Genomic DNA, 25,877 nt, shown 5'->3' on the forward strand with positions numbered 1-25,877 from the left:
CTTCCACATAGTGTTTTCAGCACTTACAGAGCTGCAGCAGAGGAGTGGGAGACAAGGGTCTGGCCCTAAATTCTGGATTGGACCATGCAAACCAGTGCTTCAGGAGGCAAAAGGAAAACCTGCCTCCGTCACATAGTTTTGCGCTGGGTTAACTGATGGAGACATGCCCCTGGTGGCAACCCATGCAGTGTCTGTCTGGCCTGTACTCTTCTAGTACAGTCTTGCTCCTCAGACTCCATTTTTAATTCCTTATTTTTTCTGATCCTGTCAGTTCATCTTATGCAGTAGATCACCAAATGCCCTCTGTCACAGGTGCACAGAATAAATTGATTTAGATGCTAAAGGGCCCCAGTCAAGATAGTTAAGCTAGCATTGTGTCATATTCCAAGTTAAAGCAGCTCAGCGCTGGCACAAATGCAGCATAACTTTTAGAAAGCATTTAAGACACGCAGTCAGTTTTTCATTTGATTCTCAAGCATGACTGCTTTATAAGCTTCACAGCTTGACTTTACTGCAATAGCTTTTATTTCCCAACTTGATACTGCTGTAGAGGAGTTTTAAACTCCCATGTAAAGCCATAGCAAAAAAGTCTGCAGTACAAAAGCACCACAGTGGGTCAGCATCTATTCCCTGCTGTACCAGAAAGCACACAGGGGGTGTGAACGAATTGGGGGGTTTCACCCTCCAAAACGACCTGTACCGTGGTCTGGAGTGGATGTGCTGTTCAGCTTCTCTTGGCAGCCTAGCCAGAGGATAAGCCATCCCATGCCTTCCAGCCCTGGAGAAGCCTTCACCAAATGACATCCTCTGCAATCCCTTCCCTGTCCTGGGGGACTGCGCAGTGGACTCTGCCTGCCTGCCAAAACACACAATGTGCTTTAGCCTGATCTGGACCAAAGTTGAACATGAATCCCCACAGTGACAACAGGGACTGCATGAATACAAATGGCTACAGGAGGTTTCAGCTCACAGCTCCACAGATAACAGCAGTGGCAACTGCAGATGCAGTCTTCCCTTTTGTCCAATAGAGCAAAGAGGGCCCTGTTCTTGCATTAACATTTCTACTGCGCTATGCCCAGCCCAGTGCAAGACCAGTCCTAGGCCAGCATACTGAGCATGAAGTAGAAGACTACTGTGGTTCTGCTGTATGGCACTAAATAAAAAGCCCAAATAGCTCTTTTCCTTCATGACAACCAGCTCTGTAAGGGCAAGATAGGGCAGATGAGGGAGATGGGGAATGAAGGGAGGTATGTTACCGACTTTTGCCTCTACCCATCACCAAAGACACTCTTGTAGTTTCCAGCAGTGAGCACAGACAAGGAGATGCCAGAAACCAGGGAAGAAATAGCTTAATAAAACCAAACATATACAAACAACCAGCAAAATAAATACATTCTCAGTTCTACAAATGAATCAGATGGCATTATATGCACCTCCTGTATTAAAAAAAGCCCCACTGTTTCTTGCAACCTGTTAAGGTCCCACAGCCCTAATTTCTTCGTACTTTCAATGCCTTAAAAGAAAAAAAGAAAAAAAAAAAAGAAACCAGAAAACCAGCCATGTCTGGGGGAACAGCGCTCTTACCAAATAAAAAATTTACTCTGAGAGTGAACTGAGATTAAATGCAGATATTTTCCAGGAAGCTGAAGAATATCAGGTAAATATTTCACATATAAACATTGCCTTAAGCCCTGTCACCAAGATCCAGAGTGAGAAAAAGAGGGTGAGGAAATGCAAGAAAGACCTGATTCCTTTCTTGACTAATATCAAGGTCATGCAAGGGTGACAGTGCAACGAAGCTCAGCAAACAGCTGCCCATAACCCCTGCAGGGCTGGTAACTGACCCGGCAACAGGACTGTCAGTAGTGCCTTATATGAACAAAACTGTCCTCGTGGGCTGACGTGGGCTCATGTCATATATGAAGGCCATTGCCTTTGTTCTTATTGCTTGCAACATCCATTTCAATGTGGCTGAAAGCAGGGTTGTCAGTTCCTTCAGCTGCCACGGTAAATGGTTTCCAGTTCAACACTTCCACTTTCTCTGGCTAAAAAACAAAAGACAAAAGCCATGCTGTGAAGTGGAAGAAATAGTCTTCCTCTCTTTGACCTGCATGCAAGCAGAGTCAGGCCTGACATACAGGATGCCTTGCAGGACATTGCTGACAGAGCATAAATAGTTATTCATTGAAGTAGCTGGTATTTTTCTAGGGGCACGGAAAGTTTCTTATTGCATAAGGTACTAGTTGTGGGAAATGTTCTCGTCACGTAAAATGTTCTTGTCCTGAAAATTGTCTAAAGTATTTTTGGTTGTGCAAAGTTCTAATTGCTGTTTTCATGTCTAGAGGCCTGTCATCACCGGGTCCTTGAGCAACTGACTCCCAATCCCTGGTGCTTGCCCCATCTTTGACATAAAGAGCAGATTAACATATGTCATGGCTTTGATGATCCATCTCTATTAAACATAATGAGATGTCGAACTTTTTATGTGCAGGAAGTGCTCAATTCTCCCTGATTTTTTTTTCTCACCAACTTTCTGCATTATTTGTGATGCCAGTCACTAGCTCCTAGGTGTAGAACCATGCAGACACTTGTTTCTGAATCCAGGCATAAAATAGCATGGCTGTGGACATTAGCTTCCATGTGGGTGGATTTTTTTTGGTTTAGTTTTGGTTGGTTGGTTGGTTTGGTGGTGGTGGTTTGGTTTTTGCTCATTTGGGGCATTTGGGGGTTTTGTTTGTTTGTTTGTTTTTCAAAAGATTTCAGGGTTTAAATTCACAGACAGTGAAAACAGATGTTGGCCCACTAAAGGCAGTGAGCGACAATAACTGGATAGCTGGTTGCTAGTCCTAACATGGGCAAACAGCATTACAATAACGTTGTAAAAATCTCTTTCTCTCCCTGGTGTTCATATCCAGAAGCTGAAATACATGAGATCATACTAAAAGGAGTTGTCATCATGAAGTAAAAACATTTTGCAAACTGAACCATCTCGAAGACAAGATCATTGACTATACTGCAGCACTTGAAAAACACTGAACAAAGCTGAGCTTCAGCATCCTGATGATACTAACTGAAAAGTGATCTATAGTTTATTTAAAACAAACATATTTCCCCTATATTTTCTCTTTGAAGGGTTGTTATTACCTAATAATGTCTCTCCTTATATCTTAGAGAGGGTGCTAGGAAACAGATACGCTGACTAGAAATGTTTTCTCTCAAACAGTAGCTAAAGTTGCAAAAAAATCCAGACTTTAAAGAACACATGTTTACAAACAAAGGAAGCTTTGCTGAGCCTAAAGTGTGCCTTGGGCCAGTTTCCAAGAGACTAGTGAGGGAGTATTTTGGCAGAAACCTGGAGAACAACTGTCCCTTGTCTCAGCTTCTCCTCTATTGTTCACTGAAGTCAAGCTGTGGCCAAACATAGCTTCCCTGCCTATGCCAGCTGCTTTATTCCTACCCACCTTGTGCTCTGATACTGCCTTAAAGCAGTCATATCAGGCAGCATCAGGTGCTATTCATTCTGGTGGGAAAAAATAAGCCAGGAGCCCTTTGTTCCCAGGAGGAAAGATTGATTTAAATCATAGATGCACAATTACACTTACTGTCTCAGGTTTAGACTGTGAGAAGTTGGACAGGAAATCTTCCTTGGTCAGCAGGAATTTACGATCTGTGTTCTGCTTAAGTCCTCCTGCAAAATAGGCAGGTTTCAATCAGCCAGGGTTCCACATGCAAATGATATGTCAGAGCCCAGTCATGGGCACCAGGCCAGGTGAGTAGGAGAGAGTCGTATAGCAAAAGCCATCAAGCAATCACAGGCCTTAGGGATTGTTTCCTTACAATCATGCATACCCTGCACCTCTCAAAATATAAAAATGATCCTTCAAGGTCTATTTGAAATGCCTTAGCCATTTCTCAGAGTTTCCTCAAGCCTTCTCAGATTTCTTATTGTGTAAAAAAGACTGAGACAATCATCAGAAGAGGATGAATCTCATACAATGATATCTGGGACCACCCTGCCCAGGAGATGTGGACCAAGTACTGACAGGGAGCTTGAGCCCCAGTCCTTAGCTCCCTGTCAGCAAGACTCCTATCTCCAAAGCCACCAGCAATTTTCATAGTAAGTTATTTAAAGGCAGCCCCAAGCTAGGGGGCATGAGGGTTAGAGGGACATTTGGTCATTTTTAAGGCATGGAAGATTAACTTACCCTTGTGGGGGAATGTGTGTGGGAAAGAAAGGAGATGCAGGTGCTGGGCATTAGCTCTGATGATCACCACACAGGGATTAAATGGGATCTTGTGCCACAGAAAGTGGGGAGATGGTGTTGTTTTGTAGGATTTTTAGTTTGTTGGGCTGATGATTTCTTATCTGGCCTTACTGAGTTGCCCAGTTTTTATACTTTGCTTCATGGCCTGTGGGTAAACTGATTCCCAACCAGGTAAGAAGAAAAATTTGTCTATGAGTGTCACTATAGCAATGGGCTGTCATAGGAGCCTGGCTGGGCATACTGGGGAAAGCTGTGAGAGTTGCTGCTTTTGTGTTATTTCTGCCATGCATGAGGTATACTTTGCATCTTACCTAGATGCAAAAATAGTGAGGCCATGGGCTGGAACTAGAGTTCTTACCTGTGGGGTGCTGCTTTTTGCCCCTTGCACAAATAGTGCAGGGAAACTGAGAAAGAAGCTAATGTAGCCATGCACAGGGTCTGCAGCTCTTAAGCATGTGAATGGGGTGAAAAGCATGCACTGTACAGGTGCAGACAAAAACCCTTGAGTGCTCTGAACTCACTTGAAGTAAAACTGCTTTTGTTCTCTAGAAGCATGGGTGTACCTCCTTGCTTGGGGTTCTTGCCATGTTCAGGGACAACCCTTAAACCTTCAGCCCCCATTGATATCTAATAAAATGGGAAAGACACATGTCTTATTTATTTATTTATTTCCCTCAGGTGAAGAAACTGCTGAAACTTCTTTCTCCTTAGAAATTTGAAGTAATTTTTGCTATAAGCAGAGACCAAGAGGGGGATGCAGAAGGGCTGGCGTAGGAAATGAGATTTAGGGTAGTAACCTTTACAGTGTTTGCAATAGGGTCACCAGCACTTCCTGTGGGTATGACAGCTCTTTGCTCATCTTAGTTTGTAAGCAATCTAAGATACATTCAATCACAGCTCTGGAACTAGTACCTGTTAGGAGGCTGATAATTATTCCCACAGCTACTGTGATAAGCGTCCCAACCGTGCTGAAGTAGAGGTAAGACAAGGAATACCAGTTGTCTGCCAGGGCAGGCCTGAAAAAGAGCAGAAAAAGGATAAATCTGCTTTCCTATTCCAAGCAACCTGAAGATGTTTTCTGTTCCCAGACAGCATATAAATACAGAGTTATTTCTGAACCAAGCAACCTGGTAGTCTTGAACTACTTCCATACAATAAAATCTGCACTGAAAGTTTGTTCTGAAATTTGCAGGACAAGTTCCTTGATATGGGAGGAAACAGGTCAGTACAGTGAGGTAGCACATGGGACAGAGCAGGTAAAAGAGGAGAGCCTGTCTCTACTAGGAATCTAGCGCAGAGCTGAGCACTCCAGCCATCCAGAGGAAGGGATAACTTCTTTAGAAGGGGAGACGTTATTTAAAGGAGGGGACACAAAAAAAAAAAAAAAAAAAAAAAAAAAAGAAAGAATAGTAGGAAATCAGCCACTATGCAGCTCTAAACAGCCAGAAAAAACAGGGCAACTGTCACACCTCAGGTTACACCTTATTTTGTTCTCCCTGACAATGTGCTCTCTTGCAACAGTTGCTTCCCAGCCATAAGCAATGCTGGAGGTCTCATGTGAGAGGTGTAGTATATGACACTGGATATTGGTCATCCATGTGTGCACCAGGGTGTCTGTTGATTGTACAATGCTCTAAAGTGTAAGGATTGGTAATCCCTAGAAATGTGTTTGTTCAGCTTCTTTCTGTTCCTGCTGTTCCCTATACTGTCGTTCATAACTGTTACACTTAACTGTGATTGTCCAAAGTAAGACATATGGTAATTGCAGAGGGGAGAAAATCCTTACATTTTGCACATCATACAGGTTACGTTCTCTTCTGAATTTCCTGAATAGACCTATTTCTGCACAGACAAGCTGTTGTAGGTGGAGCTGTTCAACTGGCAAATTGCCCTTTAACTGCCTACTACTTTAATTCATAAGACAGACTGTGGAAGTTAATCCAATAACTACAAATGTTATGCTTTCTTTAACACTATGCTTTCCAGTAAGGCATATCCAAGCCTTTAGACTCAAATATTGAACTGAAGCTTTTCAGGTCAATAGGATGATTCACTTTGACTTCTCTTCTGGGATAACCCATACAAATTCTGACAGGGAAAAATATGCTTCATCTTAAGCAGCCTCACAGGTGAACCAGAGAGGGATAGTTATAGTAACCCAGTTGCTAGGCAGATGTTTGCCTTACTTTAAAACAAATACATGCTTTGTTGATTGCACATGATGAACTTGTATACCTCTCTGCACTTGGTGTGCTGAAGACTGTTGTTAATGGGTTTTCTGTTGCCGTCAAATTTCCTGAGGATATATTACAGCCTATAGTTGAGAGAGGTAGTGGCTTGGTCCTCTCTGGGAGTGGAGGATAAATCTGAGATCCAATTCCAACCCAAAGTGAAATAGCAAAACCACTGACAAGACCCACAAATGCACCCTGCAAAACAGGAAATACAATTTTACATGAAAAGCAAAAGGATATTTGAAAAAGCCAATGCCTAGATGAGTAAGAAACAGTAAGATAATCTAAACCGTAAGAAACAAGATAATCTAAACTGTAGGTTCCCTAGCAAAAATGAAATATACAGCTGGGGAGAGCTGGGGAGTTTACTTTATTCCCCTTTTGGGAAATACAGTGTTTACTCACAGTTCCTGAGCATACCTCTCTTTATTTTTCCACTATGCCTTTTCAATCAAAGGATAGCTCTGGGCTGCATGGTATATGGGAAAATACTGCTTCATTTGAGGCCCTCCTTGAGCAAATACGGAAGCATTTTTCCTTCTTCTTATGTGGTCTGTTTTTGCAAAAGTTTCTTCTACTTCAGGGTGGGGGGATTTTGGGTTGACAGCTAGTGGGTTTTTTGGGGTTTGGGGTTTTTTTGTTGTTGTTTTTGGGGTGTTTTTTAGTATATACATAAAATTTGCAACTGCAGAAAGGTAAAGGTTAATGTTTAGTGAACCTTAGTAAACAGCAATCCTGACAGACTAACCCAAGGACCATGTTCCCAAAGTTTGTAAAATCCATTTTTTGATGGAATAGGTTTTTCCTTTGGAAATTATAATGTTGTGATGCTGGAGCACACCTGGAACACCCCAACTCAGTCTGCAAATGCTTGGGCCCCATTTTCCCAGCCTGACCTCCTTTTGCTCAGACAGGCTAGTATCCTCAAAGTCCACTGATTGTTCAGCTACATCTTAAGACACATTGCTCCCTGCTTCTAAAACTGTGTTTTCCAGAAATCCTTGCCATAGTTTCATTTGTACCCAGAATTTTTCCCCTGCTCTGGTCAGGTAAAATCTCTTCATGGGATGGAAATTCAAGTTCCTATACACCCCTGTCCTTGGGATAAGGAGGAAAGGGAGCAAGGGGAAATGTCTTAGATACTTTATGTGAGGACATCTCCCTTGCTACCCAACATAAAATTACTGGGGGTGGTGGGGAAGGCAGAAGGAGATGCCTCAAATTATCAACATTTTTGGATGAATAGGGCTTTCAATTTCTACTTACAATTCCATTTGCAAAGGAGCAGAGGATTCCCAAGGCAAACAGTCCTAAAAGGGGGCCACCAACCATGCCAAAAATGCTGAGTGCTGCCTGAGGAAGGAAGAGAGTCTGCTATCAGGTGCTGTGTAAGAAAGTTAAAACCCCCAAAAGGGCAAGAAGGCAAGACGTTGAGAAGGAAAGTATGATTTTAACTGGTGTGTACTCAGCTGGCAGGACTTGGTATAGTTACATGGGTGCTTAAAGCAAAGGCTGAGCCATGGGCTGTTTGAGGTCAGTACCCAACAGAGAATTGAAACTAATCTCATAATGGTATCCAGCAATTATTTGCTTACATAATTCATTCTGGGTGATTCAACATGGGCATGAAAAAAGCCTGGCACCTACCTGCAACAAGGCTCCCAGGAGAGATGCCAGTGCAGCCATAGCAATGCAAACTCCACCATAAAACAGGCCTGTGTGGAAAAGGCAGAATGATGCGTAAATCTGCCAGATTTTGAAAATCACTAATGGAAATGCTTCCATCTAACCTAGCATGGCCCTGACATCTCCAAAACAAACCTGCTAGCATCTGGGCTTTTATTAAGAGAGCCTGAATTGGACAAAAGATCAGGTTTCTGTTTACATCGAGTTCATGCAAACTTGACAAAATCCTCTTCCTGTATATCAGTAAAGAGTGGTTACTAGGCGGCAGCCATGCGGATTAGCCATAGTGGCAATGCCACATGTACTGTTCATATTTCTCAACTAATCTCTGGTGTCATAGTCCTTATTTTGAGGGAATGATTTCTGCTTCTTAGTCTAAAGTCCTTGGAGCAAGAAAGTAAATGCTGGCAGATTACTGGGGACTGGCACTGTGACAAAGAACATCCCAGGTCGCCATGATGTAGCATCTGCTCCCAGGAACCCTAACACTGGCTTATTTGTTTTTTCCAGCTCCACCCCTCTGGAGTGGAGTTTTACTGCACAAGCAATAGGTTAATCTCACTGTTTAATGTGACATGTCAGGCAACTCATGATAAGACCAACAACAAGTTTGGTGTAAACATTGTTTGGGATAATGCCTAAGAAACTGCTCTCAGGTGAAAATATCATACTTGTGACCTGCCATCAGTCTGCTGTGTTCGCAGGTATGAGCTATGACACTATGTTGGGACTGTGATTTTTCCACACTTACTGCAGATACTGTCTTGGGCTACACCTGCAGCTGGTCACAGGGCAGTACAAATAGCAGAGACAGCTACTGCGCTTCAGAGATTTAAGCCATCTGCTCAGCCTAGTTCTGACCCTCTTCTTTGAGCTACGTGAAACAGAGGAGCTAAACAGGCTGAGAGTCTGAGAGTATATCAGAGAAGATGTGAAGTTTCTTGTTCTCTGGAATATTATTGCGACACAATGCTACTGCTCATGTATCACTCAGTTCAAAAGGTTTGTTACAAAATTTTTTCCCATGCTTCTAATTTTTGTCAGATGAACAAAAAACAACATGTTTTGGCTTTGTAGTATTGCAAATCAATATTGAATTCAGATGCAATGCATCTTTCCCACTTAAAGATCAAAAACATTGGCTTCTTTTTTTCCTTATGCTCACTTCAAATAGTTTGTCCCTCACTCTGTGTAAAACCTATGCAGCTGATCTCGTATCCCCGAAGTATTGCATCAGTGTGGTCCTATTGATGTGAATGCACTTATTCTTGACTTACACTGCTGTTGGCAGGATCTGAATCAAGCCCTCACTTTGTAAAGCAAAAGTGGAAAGATATTTTCCAGACATACTCATCCCCATGGAAATCCATGACAACTTCTTTTCAGAGAGGGATCTGAAGTATGGCCTAATGAGGTCTTCGACAGTCACAGCAGCCAAAGCATTGATGCTGGAGGACACTGTACTACAGAAGGCAAGATTTATACAGATTTTTATCTTAGAAACTGAAATTCTAGATAACAGATGCGTTACTGGCAGAGAGAAACTGCCACTGTCCAGAACAGTGTCAGAAAACTAATGTAACAGCTGTACTGGTTGAAATAATTTATTCTTCCAGGTGATGCAGTTAATAGCTTACAAAAACTGTTTAAAATAATAGCTCCTAGTGAAGACAAAGCAAATCTTGATGAAAAGGTTGACCTGGAGAGATCAATGAAAATATCTATTACATGTGGCTAAGCTGTAAATACTACTGGCATATGTGATACCTTAACAAGTCATCTACACAGTATGTATCTGGGTGGGTAAAATTCCTACATGCAGGTCACTGATTACTTTGAATGCACCCTCGGAGGAGGATTCGGATAATCTAATTAGAGTAATCTAAAAATTAGGCAACTAGTCTGAACTAAACTATTCCAGGCTCCCTGTGGGGTCAGAGAAACCAGCGCTCCAAAGGCACAAAGCCACTCAAGTGATCCTGTTTCTGTGTGTACCTTACTCTGTCAAGCCACCCGCTTTTCTTCAGTGTGTGAAAAACAAATACCCTGGCTGTTCCCTCTATTTGTGTAGCTACAAGTACTCAGAACAAAATATTCTGGTGTCACATTCTTAAGTTTCCTCATTTCTATCTGCTTACTATTGTTCAGAGCTTTCCTCGAGAGAGAGGTCCTAAAAGATGCTCCTTGGGAAAGCTGAACAAAACTCTCCCCACTATTGGATAGAAGGGAACTGATTTCTCTCCTTCAGTAAAAATATTACTGTAATTGTTGTTTTCATGGAGTTCATCCAAGACAACTGGAAGTCCAGGAACAATTTTTTAAACAATTCTCGAAAGATCAGGGGTGAGGAAAGGGAGATGGCTTTAATGTTACGCAGGTTCGAAACTGGAAAATTAAAGGTGAGCAATAGGAAATTCCCCCAACTGTAACTATTTTGTGTAACCACTCACTTATAATAAAGCAGAGGGGATTTGTTAGATAAAAAACACACAGAGGAGGATTTGCTAGTGTTGTACATCTTGTGTGGCTAGCTGTTTCCTCACATTTCTAGTAGGGAACATTAAACTGTCTTGAGTCCTAGGACCTCAGAGTACCACTGTTGGAAACTATGTATATTTAAGCTTCATCATGAAAGATCTTACAGTACTTTTTTTTTTTTAAAGAACAAAACTTAGCTAGACAAAGAAATGAAATGCAAAAGTTTTAGTATAAATGCAACTTTAGCTCTAACAAAAAAGAAACAAAAAAGAAAGACAAGTTCCAAATTTTTAAATTACCTTAATGTTCCACTGTAGGCACTAGCCACAAAAAGCCCTGGCACTCCTGGAAAATCGTGGAGAATATCCAGCACTAGGTATGGCATTAGCTGAAAAATTCAGAGCAAGAAATATTATTATCTTGCCCTAATATTTCTTTTTGTCACTGTATTGTTTTTGTATAGCCTTCTCACTGGCATTCTGCCCAGCTGGTCTAATTTTCAATGTCCCACCTTGCACTATTTTTTGATTTCTACAGAGAAAACGAATCCTAAAACATCCACTCAAGATACAGCAAAGTAGAGCACCTAGCAAAGGTGAGCTGGGCTGTCAGGCTCGGTTTCCAGTGAGGGTGGTACAGAAAGCTAACACTAGGCAGTAGGTATTCTCTATTGTACATCACTCTGTTGGGGTTGGGTCTCACAGCAGATGTTTATGTCTGCTGTTGACTTCACAAGAAGTTTTTAGATACAGTTCAATAACCTCAGGGTAAGCAAGAACAATTTCCTTGTTGGAAACCATGAATCATTTGTTGACCTTTGCAAGATCTGAGTGCTGGAAAGACAGGAATCTTGAGATCTTCTTCCTGTGAATCATTTTTTTCACAGACAAGTTGGTCATTTTAGTATCTTGCTTCCAGTTTCCACCAAAAGAATTCAACTGACAGCAACAACTTCATTTCATTTGGATTTCCACCTCAGCTTTCCGTGTCTCATGTTATTCTACCCTTCAAGACCAGGTGGTCCTGCCTCAGGATTGTGTTCTTCTGGCTTCACAGTCCATCGGGTGTTACCCAGAGCCTATGATTATTCCAGGGCATAAAAATACCAAAAAATAGACTTGCATGATTTCCTTGGGCCCTGACTCTGGCCAGTCTATATGATCCCAGAGCTGTTGTTCCTCAGGCAAATCTGCTGCTCGGGGCCTATCTAGGGAGAGGTCACCATCAGTTACAAGGTGGTTTCTCCACAGCATGGTACTACATGGTTTGACTGCCCAGCTCTCCTCCAAAGGAGGGAAGGGTGCACCACCACCACCAAAGCACTACCTCCTGGTAACCTTCTTTCAGGTGTACGCTTTGGGTATGACTATGTTCTGAACCTGAAAAGGCTTTCACCTCTCTTAGCACAGAGCAGGTTAGGTGGGGTGATACAAAGCAGCTTGGTAGAGCCTGCAGTCACTCACACAGGCACTGCTGTTTCAGCCGTCCCTGGCAGCAGCCTCTTCCCCTCACTTCTCTCTGAGGTGGTTTCATGCGATGCTGGCACTCACAGGCCCATTTTGGGTGGAAATCCCAAGTACCTGCAGAGGCGGGTGGAATGAGCACGCTCCACACCACTGCTCTCCCTGCTGCCCTCCTTACCTGGCGCTGAGAGACCTGAGCTCCGGGACAGCTGGGCACACTGAACAGTGCTGAGGAGAGGTCTGCCACTTTCTCCAGGGTATTCCCTCCAGCCATGGTCTCAGCTTAGCCCCTCAGTGTTACAGACTCAACTAATGCAGGACTGGAGCACGTCATTATTCCCACTCCCCTGACTCTTGAACACCCATCTGGTTATCATGGCTGCAGAGGAAAGGATACCCCTCACCAACTTCCCCTGAAACACGGGGCCCTACCTGGTCAAATGCCGACACCTGCTTTGATGTCCATGGGTCACAGTCCTTGTAAATGGAGTAGAGGGCCAGGCCACACAGCGCTGCACAGGCCAGTATCACCCAGAGGCCCACCAGGTTGACGTAGAGAGACCTGAACCAAAACACATGGAAACACGATGTTAGAGCTCCATGTCCTGCAAGAACCTGCCAGGGCCAAGCGAGCAAGTGCCCACACCAGCACAGAGGAGACTTCCTGGTCATGGTGACTGCCCACCAGAAAGGGAATCACCATATACCTCCCAGCATCTCACCCAGTGTGAGAGCATGTTTTTAAATATACAAATTACACTTCAGATGGTGGTGGTACAGTCTGAGTGCCTGTCTCCTGACAAAGTCTTGCTCTGGAGATGATGGGAGCCATATGGAAATCCCCACATTTCAACACGTGGGTGAGGTTTACGTTGCAGGCAACTGGCAAGAAGACACTCTCCTGCCCTTGCCTCACACTTTGGTAAAGACAAATGCAGATAGATTTGCAAGGTGGGGTGCCCCAAATCAAAGTGCAGGGTACCTCTTAGCACCAGCACTCCTCTCTCTCTGGAGCTGCAGTGCCACACTCACATAGCATTGGAGTTGCCCTTGTCAAAAAACTAATCCCCCATTTCCTTCTGAGACAGTCTCCATGGGAGGCAGCAACAAGGCACTGAGACCTGACATCTGGTCTGTAGCACCTAAAACTGCCACTTCCAGAGAGCAGGTCCAGTAACCCCATCGCCTTCCCGCCTCCTGACGCAAGTTTCAGTTTAATGCTGAGAGCAGAAATGGGTTTTCATCAGTTATTAATGCTACTTTTGCCACACACAACAGGCAGCCTGTGTTGGCAGTGAAAAAACAAGCGTTCTCCTCCCCCTGTAAGGATTTTTCCCTTCCACCTAACTTTCTGATCTTCTCAAATGTTTCTCAGCTCTTGATGACTCCCGGGTCACAAAGTTCTTCTCACCTGTGGTGGTCAGTACAAGCAAACACACCCATGGGGAGGTTGGCCTTGAAAAACAGCGTTCCTTTCCAGCAGTTGCCTCCCGGTTATCTGTGTACCACCCATAGATAGTGATTTAACTGCCTGACAGATCACATACTCTGGACCTGTGCCAACTGCTAAGACCTCCACTGGGAGGACCTTTGGTTTCTGAGCAAATATATCCATGCTTTCAATGCTTCAGGAGGCCTTTTGGTGCTTTAAGTTGCCAAGAAGGTAAGGGGCATATAGGGCACCAGCCTTTGGACTTCTAGAGCAGGATGGATAAAGAAGTAAACCTAACTTTATAGATCTTGTTGGGAACTGAAAGGGATGTTTTCAGAAGGGCATGACGTAGACTAACAAATCAAACTATGAGTTTTATACTACAGAAAAATTATTCACAAGCACAATGTAAATCCTTAAAAAAGACCCATATAAATAAAAGCTGATTTACACACAGTAGGGGAAACTCTGCATTTATGTTTTGTAGGGGTCGACTAAACACAGAACCAGCAGCACTTTAAATTTCTTTCTAGACTAAGTAAAAACGAAGTAGTCCTCTTCTTATAGATGCTTACATATTGGTTGGTTGTCTTGCATCCATTTAGCTGAAGCTGTTCCTGTATTAGCATAATCTACCTATAAGGCACTCAGAAGCCAATTTAGCACAAAATTTAACCAATGAGTTAAATCAATTCAACTCTTTTGAACAGATGTAATAGCAGTATTAGCCTAGAGCCTCTAGTAAAGGTTAGAAAGTCAAGAGAAACACACGGAAGCAACAGAAATTGTTTGTCTGAATCTGTCAATTTTTGTTTTTAAACTGCATCCGTGTTTGACAGTGAAAAGAAAGCTGGTTTTTTCCACTGATTTAAATCCCAGCTCATGGTACACCGTATGACTAAACACTGGAATATAATACTTGTAGCACTATCGTATGGAGGTGTTCCCATTAATCCTGGGTGTGTAACATGGGGTGGAGTTTGGGTGAAGTAGGCACTGTGACTGTGCAAGGCTTATTTTCAGTTGTTTGTTTCAGGTTGGCTGTAAGATTTTAGCACTGAAACATCCTAGAGATTGACCTTGAAAGGAAAGTAGAAAAAAATGTGTTAGTAGCGTGTATTTTTCTGAAAGCGTAGCTCTCCCCTGAGTGCCTGTTTTTCATATATGCGTTCAGTTTGCCTAGTTACTGTTTGAGGATGGCAGTGTGTGCTCCTACCTCCTGGTATGTTTCATGAATTGTGTGGAATCCTTTCCCAAAGCCGAAGAAAATTCCTACTCTTGTGCCACTGTTAAATGCCTTCCCAAAAACTACAAGCTGGAATCTATGAAAGAATTGTTTTCTCAGCTCTGATTTATCATTGTGCCGTCTCTTATAAAATCTTACAGTAAATGCCATGGGGGTACAAAACCCTATTAGTTTGACCTGATGACATTTTACACTTCTTTACACAGGTTAAATGGCAAGAAGAGGTGCAAGTCATGAATGTGACTTGCAGATGTGTCTAATTATATTTGCAAGTGAACTGAATAGTTACCACAGAATTTATAATTGCAACCACAATTATAAACACCACAGTGTTTATAATTGCGACAAGTTGCAATCATTATACAGAATGATTTCTCCATGCAGAGGAAATAGCCTGCATGAGCAAGATGCAACGAAGTCCAACCACCCACACCAGCAGGAAGGGACCCTACTGATTAAGGCTATGCCACCACTAAAATTGCATGAGCTACAAATCCATCCAAACCACTCCAGAACCAGATAGCCTTCAGCCCTGGTCAAAGCTGCTACAACAGCTCAGAAAATCTGATTCCCCTTGGCCACACTCTGTTTCTGTGACACCCTGAAGGCATCCCTCCCTACAAAACAGGGTTGGGAGAGTGTAGGAAAGGAGCACAGCCCGAAGGGGAGCAGGTGCTCAGGAAGAACAGTCGCACTGGCACACAAATCTGGCACAATGTATGCAGCATTACAGATGTGGGATGGACCTCCTGCCTCTGCAGTGCCAGGAACCTGGAACCCAGCCACATGCCAGAGATTGCAGAGAAGCCATGTGGTGTGCTGGAGATGTGGCTGGTGATGAGCACCAGCTCATTCCCATCTGCAGCCTAAGTGGCTGAAAAGTAGATTTTCTTTATTGACATAACCAAAATATTTCAAACTGTGCATGATTTTGTAGGTATTATGCTAACTTTATGAAGTGAAATCCTTCATAAACTCCGTCTCTGTATGTCACTGTATGACAGAACTTATAGGGACTATAGTCATGATGTGCATTTATATATTTCTCCTATAAATGGACTTTATGAGCTTGCTAATAATTCTTAAATCCTGAGTTGTGAGCTACTGGAATGGTACTAGAGAAAAGGTAAGATTACAGACTTAGTAAATAATACTCCACTTTAGAGTAAAAACTGATAATAAATGTTTAAAGTAAAAAACTTCCGCTTTTTCCATAGTGAATTCCTAAAAAAAAAAAAAAAAAAAAAAAAAAGTAATGATTATTATGAAAACAAAATATATGGCTCCTCAGCAACTTTATCACTGAACAAAATATTTCTTCATTTTCTCATGCCTATACTTATTGGTATGGAAAAATCTTTTAGTCTTTACTTACACAAAATTTATGTTTAGTAGAGTAGCAATTCAAGATGCTGTCTTGATGTGGCTTCAGCACGTGTACTATATTATTTGATCTTTAGGTTGCATATAAACTTAATGCAGCTATTTATATGCAAGAATACTGCCACAGTGAAACATTCTGGCACAAAGTTCAATGTTACAGCAATTATATGTAATTTAAATGTCAGTATTTATTTCACCGATTTGTCTTCTACCTGAAGACAAATCAAAAAGAAAAAGAGAAAGCAAACATTTTTACCCTTTACAAACATGTTTTATATAGACAAAAAGCATTCCTTTAAAAAAAAATGTCCATGACAAAGAACAGTGACTGCTAAATTCAGACATTAAGAGTTACTGTAGGCAGACTTACATTTTTGCATGGAACCTGCTTTTGCACGCAATGTATCTCTGTACTTGAGACTGGTTGACCCCATATATGCCAGTCCATGTGAAAGTCCCACCTATAACAATCGTCCAGAAGGTGTGCCTTTGCAAAGGATTGGGATCGAAGCTACAATGAAGGGAACAAGAAAACAAATTCAGAATATGAAAATCTTCTCATTATGAGAAGACCTTAATGCCTAGGAGAAAAAAAAAAAAATCAAGGAGAAAAAAAAGACCAAACTGAATATTTGTTCTAATACAAACTCTCTTAATTTGGCAAGATTTTGAACATTCAGATACTCCAACTTTATGTGAAATCATGAAAAGGAAATTTTAAACCTCAGAGCTGAAAAGCTGAAATCCTGATCCAGTGAAATCTGTGCTAAGGTGAAGCTTTTAGGTTTATTGCCTATAAACTACAGTCTTAAGTAAAGTTATATGATGCCTGTGACTGTTGTGATGAAATGATGCTCCGGTAAAAAGTCAAATATGACTGCTTATCTAAAGGGACATCAGTATAACACCAATATAAAGGTGTGTTTGCATGCCCAGCCTTTGTGGACAGAGCCTCTGTAAAACATTCTGCCGGTTTAGCTCTAAGTGAATTACAGATTTTAGATGGCCACACACCATTACTTTTTTTAAAACACACTTTAATATAGCAATAAATTATGCTTATCTTAGAATCATAGAATAGTTATGGTTGGAAACGACCTTAAGATCATCTAGTTCCAACCCCCCTGCCATGGGCAGGGACATCTCCCACTAAACCATGTTGCCCAAGGCTCTGTCCAACCTGGCCTTGAACACTGCCAGGGATGGAGCATTCACAACTTCCTTGGGCAACTCATTCCAGTGCCTCACCACCCTCACTGTAAAGAACTTCTTCCTTATATCCAACCTAAACTTCTCCTGTTTAAGTTTAAACCATTAACCCTTATCCTATTGCTACAATCCCTGAAGAAGAGTCCCTCTCCAGCATCCTTGTAGGCCCCCTTCAGATACTGGAAGGCTCCTGTGAGGTCTCCACGCAGCCTTCTCTTCTCCAGGCTGAACAGCCCCAACTCTCTCTGCCTGTCTTTGTACGGGAGGTGCTCCAGCCCTCTTATCATCCTCGTGGCCCTCCTCTGGACTCGCTCCAACTGCTCCATGTCCTTTTTATGTTGAGGACACCCGAACTGTACACAATACTCCAAGTGAGGTCTCACGAGAGCAGAGTAGAGGGGCAGGATCACCTCCTTCGACCTGCTGGTCACGCTTCTTTTGATGCAGCCCAGGATACGGTTGGCTTTCGGGGCTGCAAGCGCACACTGAAGCCAGCTCATGTTAAGCTTCTCATCAACCAACACCCCCAAGTCCTCCTCTGCAGGGCTGCTCTGAATCTCTTCTCTGCCCAACCTGTAGCAGTGCCTGGGATTGCCCCAACCCAGGTGTAGGACCTTACACTTGGCTTGGTTAAACTTCATAAGGTTGGCATCGGTCCACCTCACAAGCGTGTCAAGGTCCCTCTGGATGGCATCCCTTCCCTCCAGCGTTATCAACCGAACCACACAGCTTGGTGTCATCGGCAAACTTGGTGAACAATGTAATATTATTTCACCTATTACATGCCTTTATTTCTTTTCTTTTTCTACCTGTGAGCTCTATGACTGGGGGGAAAAGCAATACAGTATAACCACTGCAAATCAACCTAACAGATTGAAAAAAATGACTGTTCACGAGGAGAAAAAAAATACCCACAGATGAATTATTTACCAAAGAACTTGGTAAAGAATTGAAGAAGAACCTTCTTAATATCATGAACTGATAGACAAAAGGACAAATGACTTACAATTTGCAAATTGTAAGTATAAATACGATTGTCTTCTATTCACCGTTCACTTTCAGTGGGATCAAAAATGTATCCTTAAAACACCCACTTGGCAAAGTAAAAAGGTTTTTCTCTTTACAAGATTTTGCATGGTGTAGAACCTAAAAAATATCCCTCACACTAGGTGAGCTTGTTTAAAAATATATAAAAACTGGGTCACAACTTCTCCCCCCTCCTCCTTCAGTAGCAATTTAATTTCACAGTTAGTCACATGGGGTCTATTTGTAGGAGTAAAGAGGCACATCATCTGCAAGTACAAACTCACTCCCAGAAATTTAATCTTCCTCCGTAGTAGGAGTCGTTTACAATGCGTCCAATTCCCTCCTGAACCACTGCAGCTCGTATAATGACAGCTGAAAATCCAGCGACCATGATTCCAACCTGGAAAACATCTGTCCACACCACTGCCTTCAGACCGCCCTGCATGAGGAACAGCATGTATCAGGTACAACAGGGCAGCAGCACTCTTCCTTTGCACTCGCATTCCACTAAGAGAAATGTTACGATCTGTATTATGCTTAATAGATTAATTTCATCTTCTTCTTTAATGGAAATAATTCTATACTGGAGTGTTTAGGAATTGCAACCTGGAACCTATTCAGGTTCCTTTTTTGAAGTGCACTAGAATTTACTTTGGCCATACGCATAATTTAATCCAGTATTTCCTTTATCACATAATCTGATGTGGAAGTTTGTATCAGAAGATAAATTGGCAGACAGTGCTCACCTTACACATGTACAGTACCACTAACTGCAGAAGGCATACCATTCCAGTGAATAAAAATAAACATGATTTAATCCAACATATAAAAATAAATTTGTCAGTGAGGTTCCCTTTAATGATTTCTAGACACTTGCTCAATTAACACTAACCGAAAGAACAATCTGTTCATGTGGCACTTGCTATTTTCAGTGGCTCTATTCAGTGACAGGACTACTATAGTTACAGTAAGCAGGTGCTTGACAAATTACACAGCTGACCCCTTCTACATTAGAAAAAAAAAAAAAAAAAATCCCAGGAGGATTTTCAGGAAGGGAAATCTGTCTTTTTCCTGTTCTTTCTGCAATAACAGAAGTTTGAATGTATCAAAAGAGAAAAGAGTTGAGTCATATAGTGGCTACCTTTGCATCCAGAGAAGTCCCTGGGTGAATACGGCCCTGTGGCTACACCTAAACTGTGAAATGCACTCCCATGGGGTAACCTGGTTATTAGGCTACTTTTTAATAAATTACATATTTTACGTAAATAGTGAAAGGAACAGAGATTCTTCTCAGCCAAAAGGCCCACATACCAGTGTGCAATAGAAAGTGCAGACCACGCCAGTTGCCACCACTGCACCCCACAAGTCAAAGCCAGTGACTAAAAAAGAGGAAAATGGCACCAGTGTGAATGAAGCATTGGGGACAAAAAACTGAAGATCAATTTTCCACCCCCAATCAGGTTGCTGGGAAAAAAATAGAAATAAGTTAAATGCCAAAGTAGGGAGTAAAAATGGCAATGAAAAGAATAGTGTGTCTAAACCTGGGGATTCGCACTGACAAGTCCTAAAAATGAAACAGTTGTTACAGACATTGGAAACTGCTAGGAAGGTAGATACATTTCAGGATCTAGGAAACTATTTGTCTGTAATGTGAATGCTGCCAAAAAACACATCCAACATGCTTCTAGGCCCCAACTCAGGAAGGTTTCCAAATACATGTCCTTCCTTGAAGCACCTTGGTGTCCCACAGAGTCCTTAGGCAGAGATTTAAGCAAGTAAACAGCATGGGAATGCTCCATGGAGGGAAGGTGGTTCAACCATGGCCTGGAATAAATGTTTCAGACTAAAAGCCTTTCTTTTATTCTTCTTTCTTTTAGGGAAATATGATACTATGTCTACACCAGACAACACAGTGCTGTGGCTGACATGCAGGCTGCCACTGCCCCAGCTTGGCATGCTCATGTCCTGCCAGGCAGGGTGTTTGAGGGCTCCCCGACAGATAGCTCATGGTAATGAGAAACACTGCAACAAAACTAATGAAAAACATTGCTTCTAGTTGGGAGCCAGCTAGGTCATAGCTTGGTGTAGTGTGTATTTGCAGAGCAAATATAAACATCAAGGACATAAAACCTCTAAGACTTCTATCCAAAGGAGACCAATGCAGACAGTGTTGTGTTTTTTCTTCCTTTTTGTTCAATGAACAAGCCAAAAAAATCCAAACCAAACAACAAAACCAATGAACAGAACAAGTACGATTTTCATTCTAGCCAAAATGATTAAGTTTTATTTGCATTTTGTTATTGTCTTTTCTTGCCAAGTGGACAAATTAATTCTGTCAGATTAAAAGTTTCATTTGGCTCCACATAAAAGCTTTTTTCCCCCTCTAAAAATAAATGTGGCTAATTTTCAAAGCAAAGAGTCATTCTGAAGTATGAAATAAAACATTTCATTTTGTAAACATAACAAACATCTTAAGTTGAAGATCTCTTTGCTGTTGATTTGGTTTTCCTGGCAAAAAAAAAAAAAAAAAAAAAAAAAAAAAAAAAAAAAAAGATAGGCTGAATTAAACAGTTCCAGGCAGCCCAAAGCCATATTTACAGAACTTTTGCCTCGCTCTCCTCTTGAAGTAGAGCACTTAACCAGGGGAACTAAATGTGTGTTTAGTCTGTGTTACCTTCAAAATTTACTTAAGTCCTCTTAACTTTTCAGAATGTAGCCATTACCTAAGAATATTGCATGAGAGGTAGAGTAATTGAGATCAGGGTTTCCCTTCGAGCCTCTTCTGTAATTCTTTACAGGTGGGGATTAAGGGACTAGGATTACAAATGGGCAGCCTTCTGAGTTCCCATCCGGATCAACAGAAATCTTAGAAGATTTCTTAGAAGATTTCATAGCTAAGCCTTGAGCTATATTTTCAGGTGTGTGTTACCAAAAAAAAGCATACCAGTACTCTATGCAGAAAAAATATAACAGTAGAACAGTTGCAGTATGCTCATCTTACCTTGATTTAGCGCTAAAGCTGGAGCATAGATGACAATACCAGTGTATAAAGTCTAGAAGGGGAAAAAAGATGAAAGATCAAAATAAACGTAAATTCCTTGAAAGGTGATAGCTTTCTGGGATGATTTCTTTTCAAGCATTTATGCAGTCTATATTTCCTAAATTCGTAACAGTTGAGAAATAATTCCAATTGTTAGAAGATGAATGCCTGAGACTAACCAGCACTGCAGTCTCACGGCCTAGTGTTCTTAACATAAATACCAGGCACTCTTAAATACCAAATCCCTCTTCAGCTTCTCCTAGCTTTTATAATTAACTTATCTTATTGCTTTAAAATTGCCATCATTTTAAAGCAGAAGGCAGAAACAAGAGCAAAAGGAAGTTGATGAGGTTTACACACTGTTTGTCAAAGAATCTATTACAATTTATTTTCTCGTCTTGGAATCAATATGCCTCTCAGTATGCAACTATAATACATGTGAGTAAAAACAAGGAATACAGCATTAGTTAGTCATCATAAGATGAAGCCATGCATGATTATCAGATTTGTATTTTCACCCAATACCGTAAAGACATAGACAAATCAAGGAGCTACTCCATCCACTTTTTGTGGGCACAATGGGATTCATACACTGATATCCTCTATAATTTCTTTGTGTATATTTTTAAATCCTGTTTAATTTTTTTACCACTGTTCTTACTTCATTTTACTACTAGAACAAGTTCAGCTATGACATAGTGCAGGGGAATACAGCTTGCAATATGCAGTTGACTTCTGTGAAGGTCAGTGATCTTAACTCAAAGAGTCACAGTCAGGTCCTAAACTGACTTACATCAGCTTTTCACAGCTCAACTCTTCAGGCTCCTTGATTTACAGGGGTGGGACTTGGGCATGGAAAAGCAGCAGAATCAGATGTCATCCAGCATTCAGCAAGCCTTCGCCCCTCCCACAAGAAGTCTGCCCTAGGCAGAGGTGATAAACCAGGGCAGGATGGCTAACCACTGGATTACTCACTCTAGCTTTTGAGCAGGTCAAATCCTCAGTGGTGGTGGTGCAAACTCTTCTGCAGTAAATGGCAGCTCCCAACAGCTTGTTTTCTTACCTTTCACAGTGTCTTCAGAATTAGTCAGACTCCCCAGATCCATGCACCAGAGGATGAAAACGGCTGATATAGATAACTGGGGTATGTTTACATTTTGAACCCATTATGGGTTTCTCCAGCAGGTGGGCAAAGGGCTGCTCTTCACACTGCTACCCTGCAGTGAAGGGTTGCTCATCTCTTGGTATGGCACTGATGCCAAGTGACTGCTCTGGCCACTCAACAAAGCACAGAGACCCAAGGGGCAGGTAGCCCATCATCTGCTCACTACCTCATTGCTCTGGAGCAGAAAGAGTTTTGTTTCTCTCACTCCCAGCTGCCCATGCACTGTGGTAACCTCAACAACCACTTGGAGAAAACAGCCAGTTACACTGAGCTGTTTTCAGTTACACCACTTCAGAGTTACACCACTGAAGAATCCTGGTGATTACAAGGACCACCGACAGCTTGAGATTTACTTGCCGTTTGTATAATGAAGAGGAGTGTTCCACAGAGGCGCAGGTATTTATTAAATCGAAGCTCTAAATACTGCAAAAGACAAGAAAAAACAATGTTTATGCCAAAACTTGGCGCTATTGGTAGGACTAGAGTGAAGCGATGAGCAATACAGAAAGGGCATAACGTTGTTTTTACATTTTCATGAATGGCCAAAACTCCTAGAGTCACCTTCATTGGTATCTCTTTCAACTTGATTTGCTATTTATTTCCTTACAGACCTCACCACTGGGTAATAACACATGAGCAAGTGAAATAGACATAAGCTAGTCAGTATACGATGGAGTCTGCAAAATGGAAACTGGTGCTACCCAGCTGCCTCAAGGCACTTGGTAGGGAAGGACCTATGCACTGTGATCTGGCAAAGACCTGCATGTATTATCACATGATCACTGAATATCCTGAATGGGAAGAGACTTATGGGGATCATTGAGTCCAACTCTTGACTTCACACAGAATAACCTAAAATTTCACAGTGACATACCAGCAATCAACAGAACCCAGCTGCATTGTGAAATCAGAGAGAAAAATAAAACATGATGGCTATTCTTAAGCCTTAGTTGATTTGGAAACTCTGGTATTCTGTGCATCCATCTGAACCGCTTTGAGAGAGGGCAGAAGGTTTTCAATGGTCAACAGTCTCCTCCCACGGTAACCTCACCTTCTGCACTGCCCAAAGCAGTTCACCATATTCTACTGGTAAGTGGAAATCTAGCCTTCTGCAAAACAGAAACCCTCCCTCACTTTTATATCTAGCGTGAGAGAGCACAACCTCTAAATGAATTTGCCATGCTATAGGGCAGATTTCTTCCCACCATCTGTCCTAACAACCCTCTAGGGCGTGTGGTTGTACAAAAGGGATCTCCTTTGCTTCCCAATCTGTTCAGTCGACACAGACAAGCACTGAAGTGTCTCAAAGCACTCAGTCATGAATTAAGCATTTAAAACATGGTCTGTGAGCATGTCCATGCAAGGAAGGAGTGCTGAACCCCTGGAAAGAGACAATAAGTAAGTTGTTTAGTCTCTGAACTCTGTCCACAAATAGAAGATACATCTTTTATAGGTGTATTACTCTGATTTGACCCCAAGATTATCAGTGAATTTCCAGTCATAATTAAAAGTCTATTTTAAAAAGTCCTATTTTAAGTATCATCACAACTGACAATCCAAAAATTCGTAGTTTAAAACACACTGGAAGCCACCAGAGATTTCTGTTGGTGAATTCTTATCTAAATCTACCAACAGAAACCTTGTTTTCAGCCTTCGGTGCTGCAACGCCTCTGTTCAGTGTAATAAAATGCTAAAGACCAAAGTAGCTAGCCAGGGACTTTCACCTGCACTGATGTCCCCTTCCCAATGTCCTCTGTGAAAAGAGCAATTTGTCTCCAAATCCTCAGCTAGGAACTATCTCCATGCAGGAAGATAAACAGGCTGCACAGACCTTCTAAATCAAAAGTCCTGACCAGATCCTTCCTCACCCCAAACCAGCCAGTCTTGACCTGTGATTGCCCCACCACCCCAGATGTCTCTGCGCTACTAGCTATAGCTTTAACTTACATGCCGAGCTGAAGACCAGCTCAGCCATATTTTGGTGGAAGTAAGAAAACTCTCAGAGCACTTGCTGACCTCCCTGTACAGGCATGATAGAGAAGACATTCACGAGTGTGAACAGCCTCAGGTGGAAAGAGTGTATTCCACCTGAAGAGAACTCTGGTTCCTATGTCAGATGCTTTTGCACTCTGCTTTTGGTGTATTAATTATACATCATTAACCACATGTTATCATCCAAGCTGCACGAGAATTAATCCATCTGCTGAACTGAGTACCTGGAGTGAGGAAACAAACCTGGCATGGTGCACAGCTCCTGAGCCAAGACAGCAGGGTTGAGCACCTCCTCTCTGCCGAGGCAGTGTAGGAAGACCTGGGACAGAGCAGGTTGTAGCCTGCTCTTGGGAGTGTGGAGATATGGGGCAGCACAGAGTACAGGGTGATGCGGGAAGAGAGTGCAGGGACACATGTAGAAAGCAGCCATGAGAAGCCCCCCAGCTCCCTGAAGACTGTGGAAAGACTTCTTCAGCTCCACCTTACCTCGTAGGTGCTGGTAATGCCCAGCCTGTAGAAGACAGGCAGGAAGATCTCAGCACTGCACAGCACCACCAGTGCGTAGGTGATGGCAAAGATGCAGAAGACGGCACCGTAGCGGTAGATCTCGGCAGGGGTGCCCAGCACGGTGACAGCTGACATGAAGCTGGCGGTGAGAGAGAGTGCAACAGGGAGGGCGCTCATGCTGCGGCCCCCCATGAGGAAGTCCTTAGATGTCTTCTGCCCCTCTCCCACGAACGCGTAGTAGACCCCGATGACAGCCGAGACCAGCAGCATGGCCGCAAAGATCACGTAGTCCCAGACGGTGAAGCCCGCCATGCTATCGGAGAGATTTGCCCTTGGTGCCAAGGATCTGCCCTAAAATCAGAGGGGCAGCTGCTGCCCCCGCAGGGCCGGCACGAGGCGGCCGGCGCAGGAGGAACGAGATGAGGACGGGACCCCACGGGGGCAGGGGCGGTACCGCGCTATCCGCCGGGGCAGATGCAGAGCGGTGCGGTGCGCCCCGCTGGAGCAGGTGCGGAGCGGAGCGGTGCTCCCCGTCGGGGCAGGTGCGGTGTGGTGCGGTGCTTCCCGCCAGGGCAGGTGCCTCCGGGGGGCGGGAGCGGCAGTGCGAGTGCAGGAGCTGGGACGGCGGGCGGGCCTTTTACAGTGTCTGTGCCCGCTCCTCCCCAGCGGTGAGCGCCCCCGCGGAGCGGGAAGGGGCGGCGATGCCCGCGGCGCGGCCCGGGCCGGGCCATCCCGGGCTATTGCCGCCCGC

The 25,877-nt window shown here is 42.9% G+C and overlaps 1 protein-coding gene across 2 annotated transcripts; it reads right to left on the bottom strand.

Annotated features, from left to right (window-relative positions):
- Positions 1-1,383: 1,383 nt before the first annotated feature.
- Positions 1,384-25,460, bottom strand: SLC5A8 (solute carrier family 5 member 8). Of its 2 annotated transcripts, none has more exons than XM_030479123.1 (15): positions 25,106-25,460; positions 22,985-23,050; positions 21,424-21,475; positions 19,734-19,801; positions 18,707-18,861; positions 16,558-16,698; positions 12,559-12,688; positions 10,963-11,051; positions 9,536-9,648; positions 8,147-8,214; positions 7,766-7,852; positions 6,501-6,694; positions 5,178-5,281; positions 3,603-3,688; positions 1,384-2,045 (listed from the first exon to the last, which is right to left on the bottom strand). In XM_030479123.1, the coding sequence occupies exons 1-15, from the start codon at positions 25,436-25,438 to the stop codon at positions 1,914-1,916; spliced, it is 1,818 nt and encodes a 605-aa protein (XP_030334983.1). In that variant the 5' UTR covers positions 25,439-25,460; the 3' UTR covers positions 1,384-1,913. The 2 variants fall into 2 exon arrangements, with proteins under 2 accessions (XP_030334983.1, XP_030334984.1); XM_030479124.1 differs by having other exon boundaries at positions 1,384-2,029; positions 3,599-3,688.
- Between the last annotated feature and the right edge of the window lie 417 nt (positions 25,461-25,877).

The sequence above is a fragment of the Strigops habroptila genome, chromosome 3 (assembly GCF_004027225.2).
Source record: "Strigops habroptila isolate Jane chromosome 3, bStrHab1.2.pri, whole genome shotgun sequence".
Classification (NCBI taxonomy): domain Eukaryota; kingdom Metazoa; phylum Chordata; class Aves; order Psittaciformes; family Psittacidae; genus Strigops; species Strigops habroptila.

What these genes read in the sequence shown, in the direction of transcription:
- SLC5A8 (XM_030479123.1), bottom strand. Translation starts at nt 25,438, where the DNA reads ATGGCGGGCTTCACCGTCTGGGACTACGTGATCTTTGCGGCCATGCTG. An exon ending in AGCTTTAGCGCTAAATCAAG is followed by an intron (nt 19,802 to 21,423) that starts GTAAGATGAGCA and finishes CCTCTTTTTTAG; the next exon opens with TCACTGGCTTTGACTTGTGG. An exon ending in AGCACACCAAGTGCAGAGAG is followed by an intron (nt 5,282 to 6,500) that starts GTATACAAGTTC and finishes GCTCTTTTTCAG; the next exon opens with GCCTGCCCTGGCAGACAACT.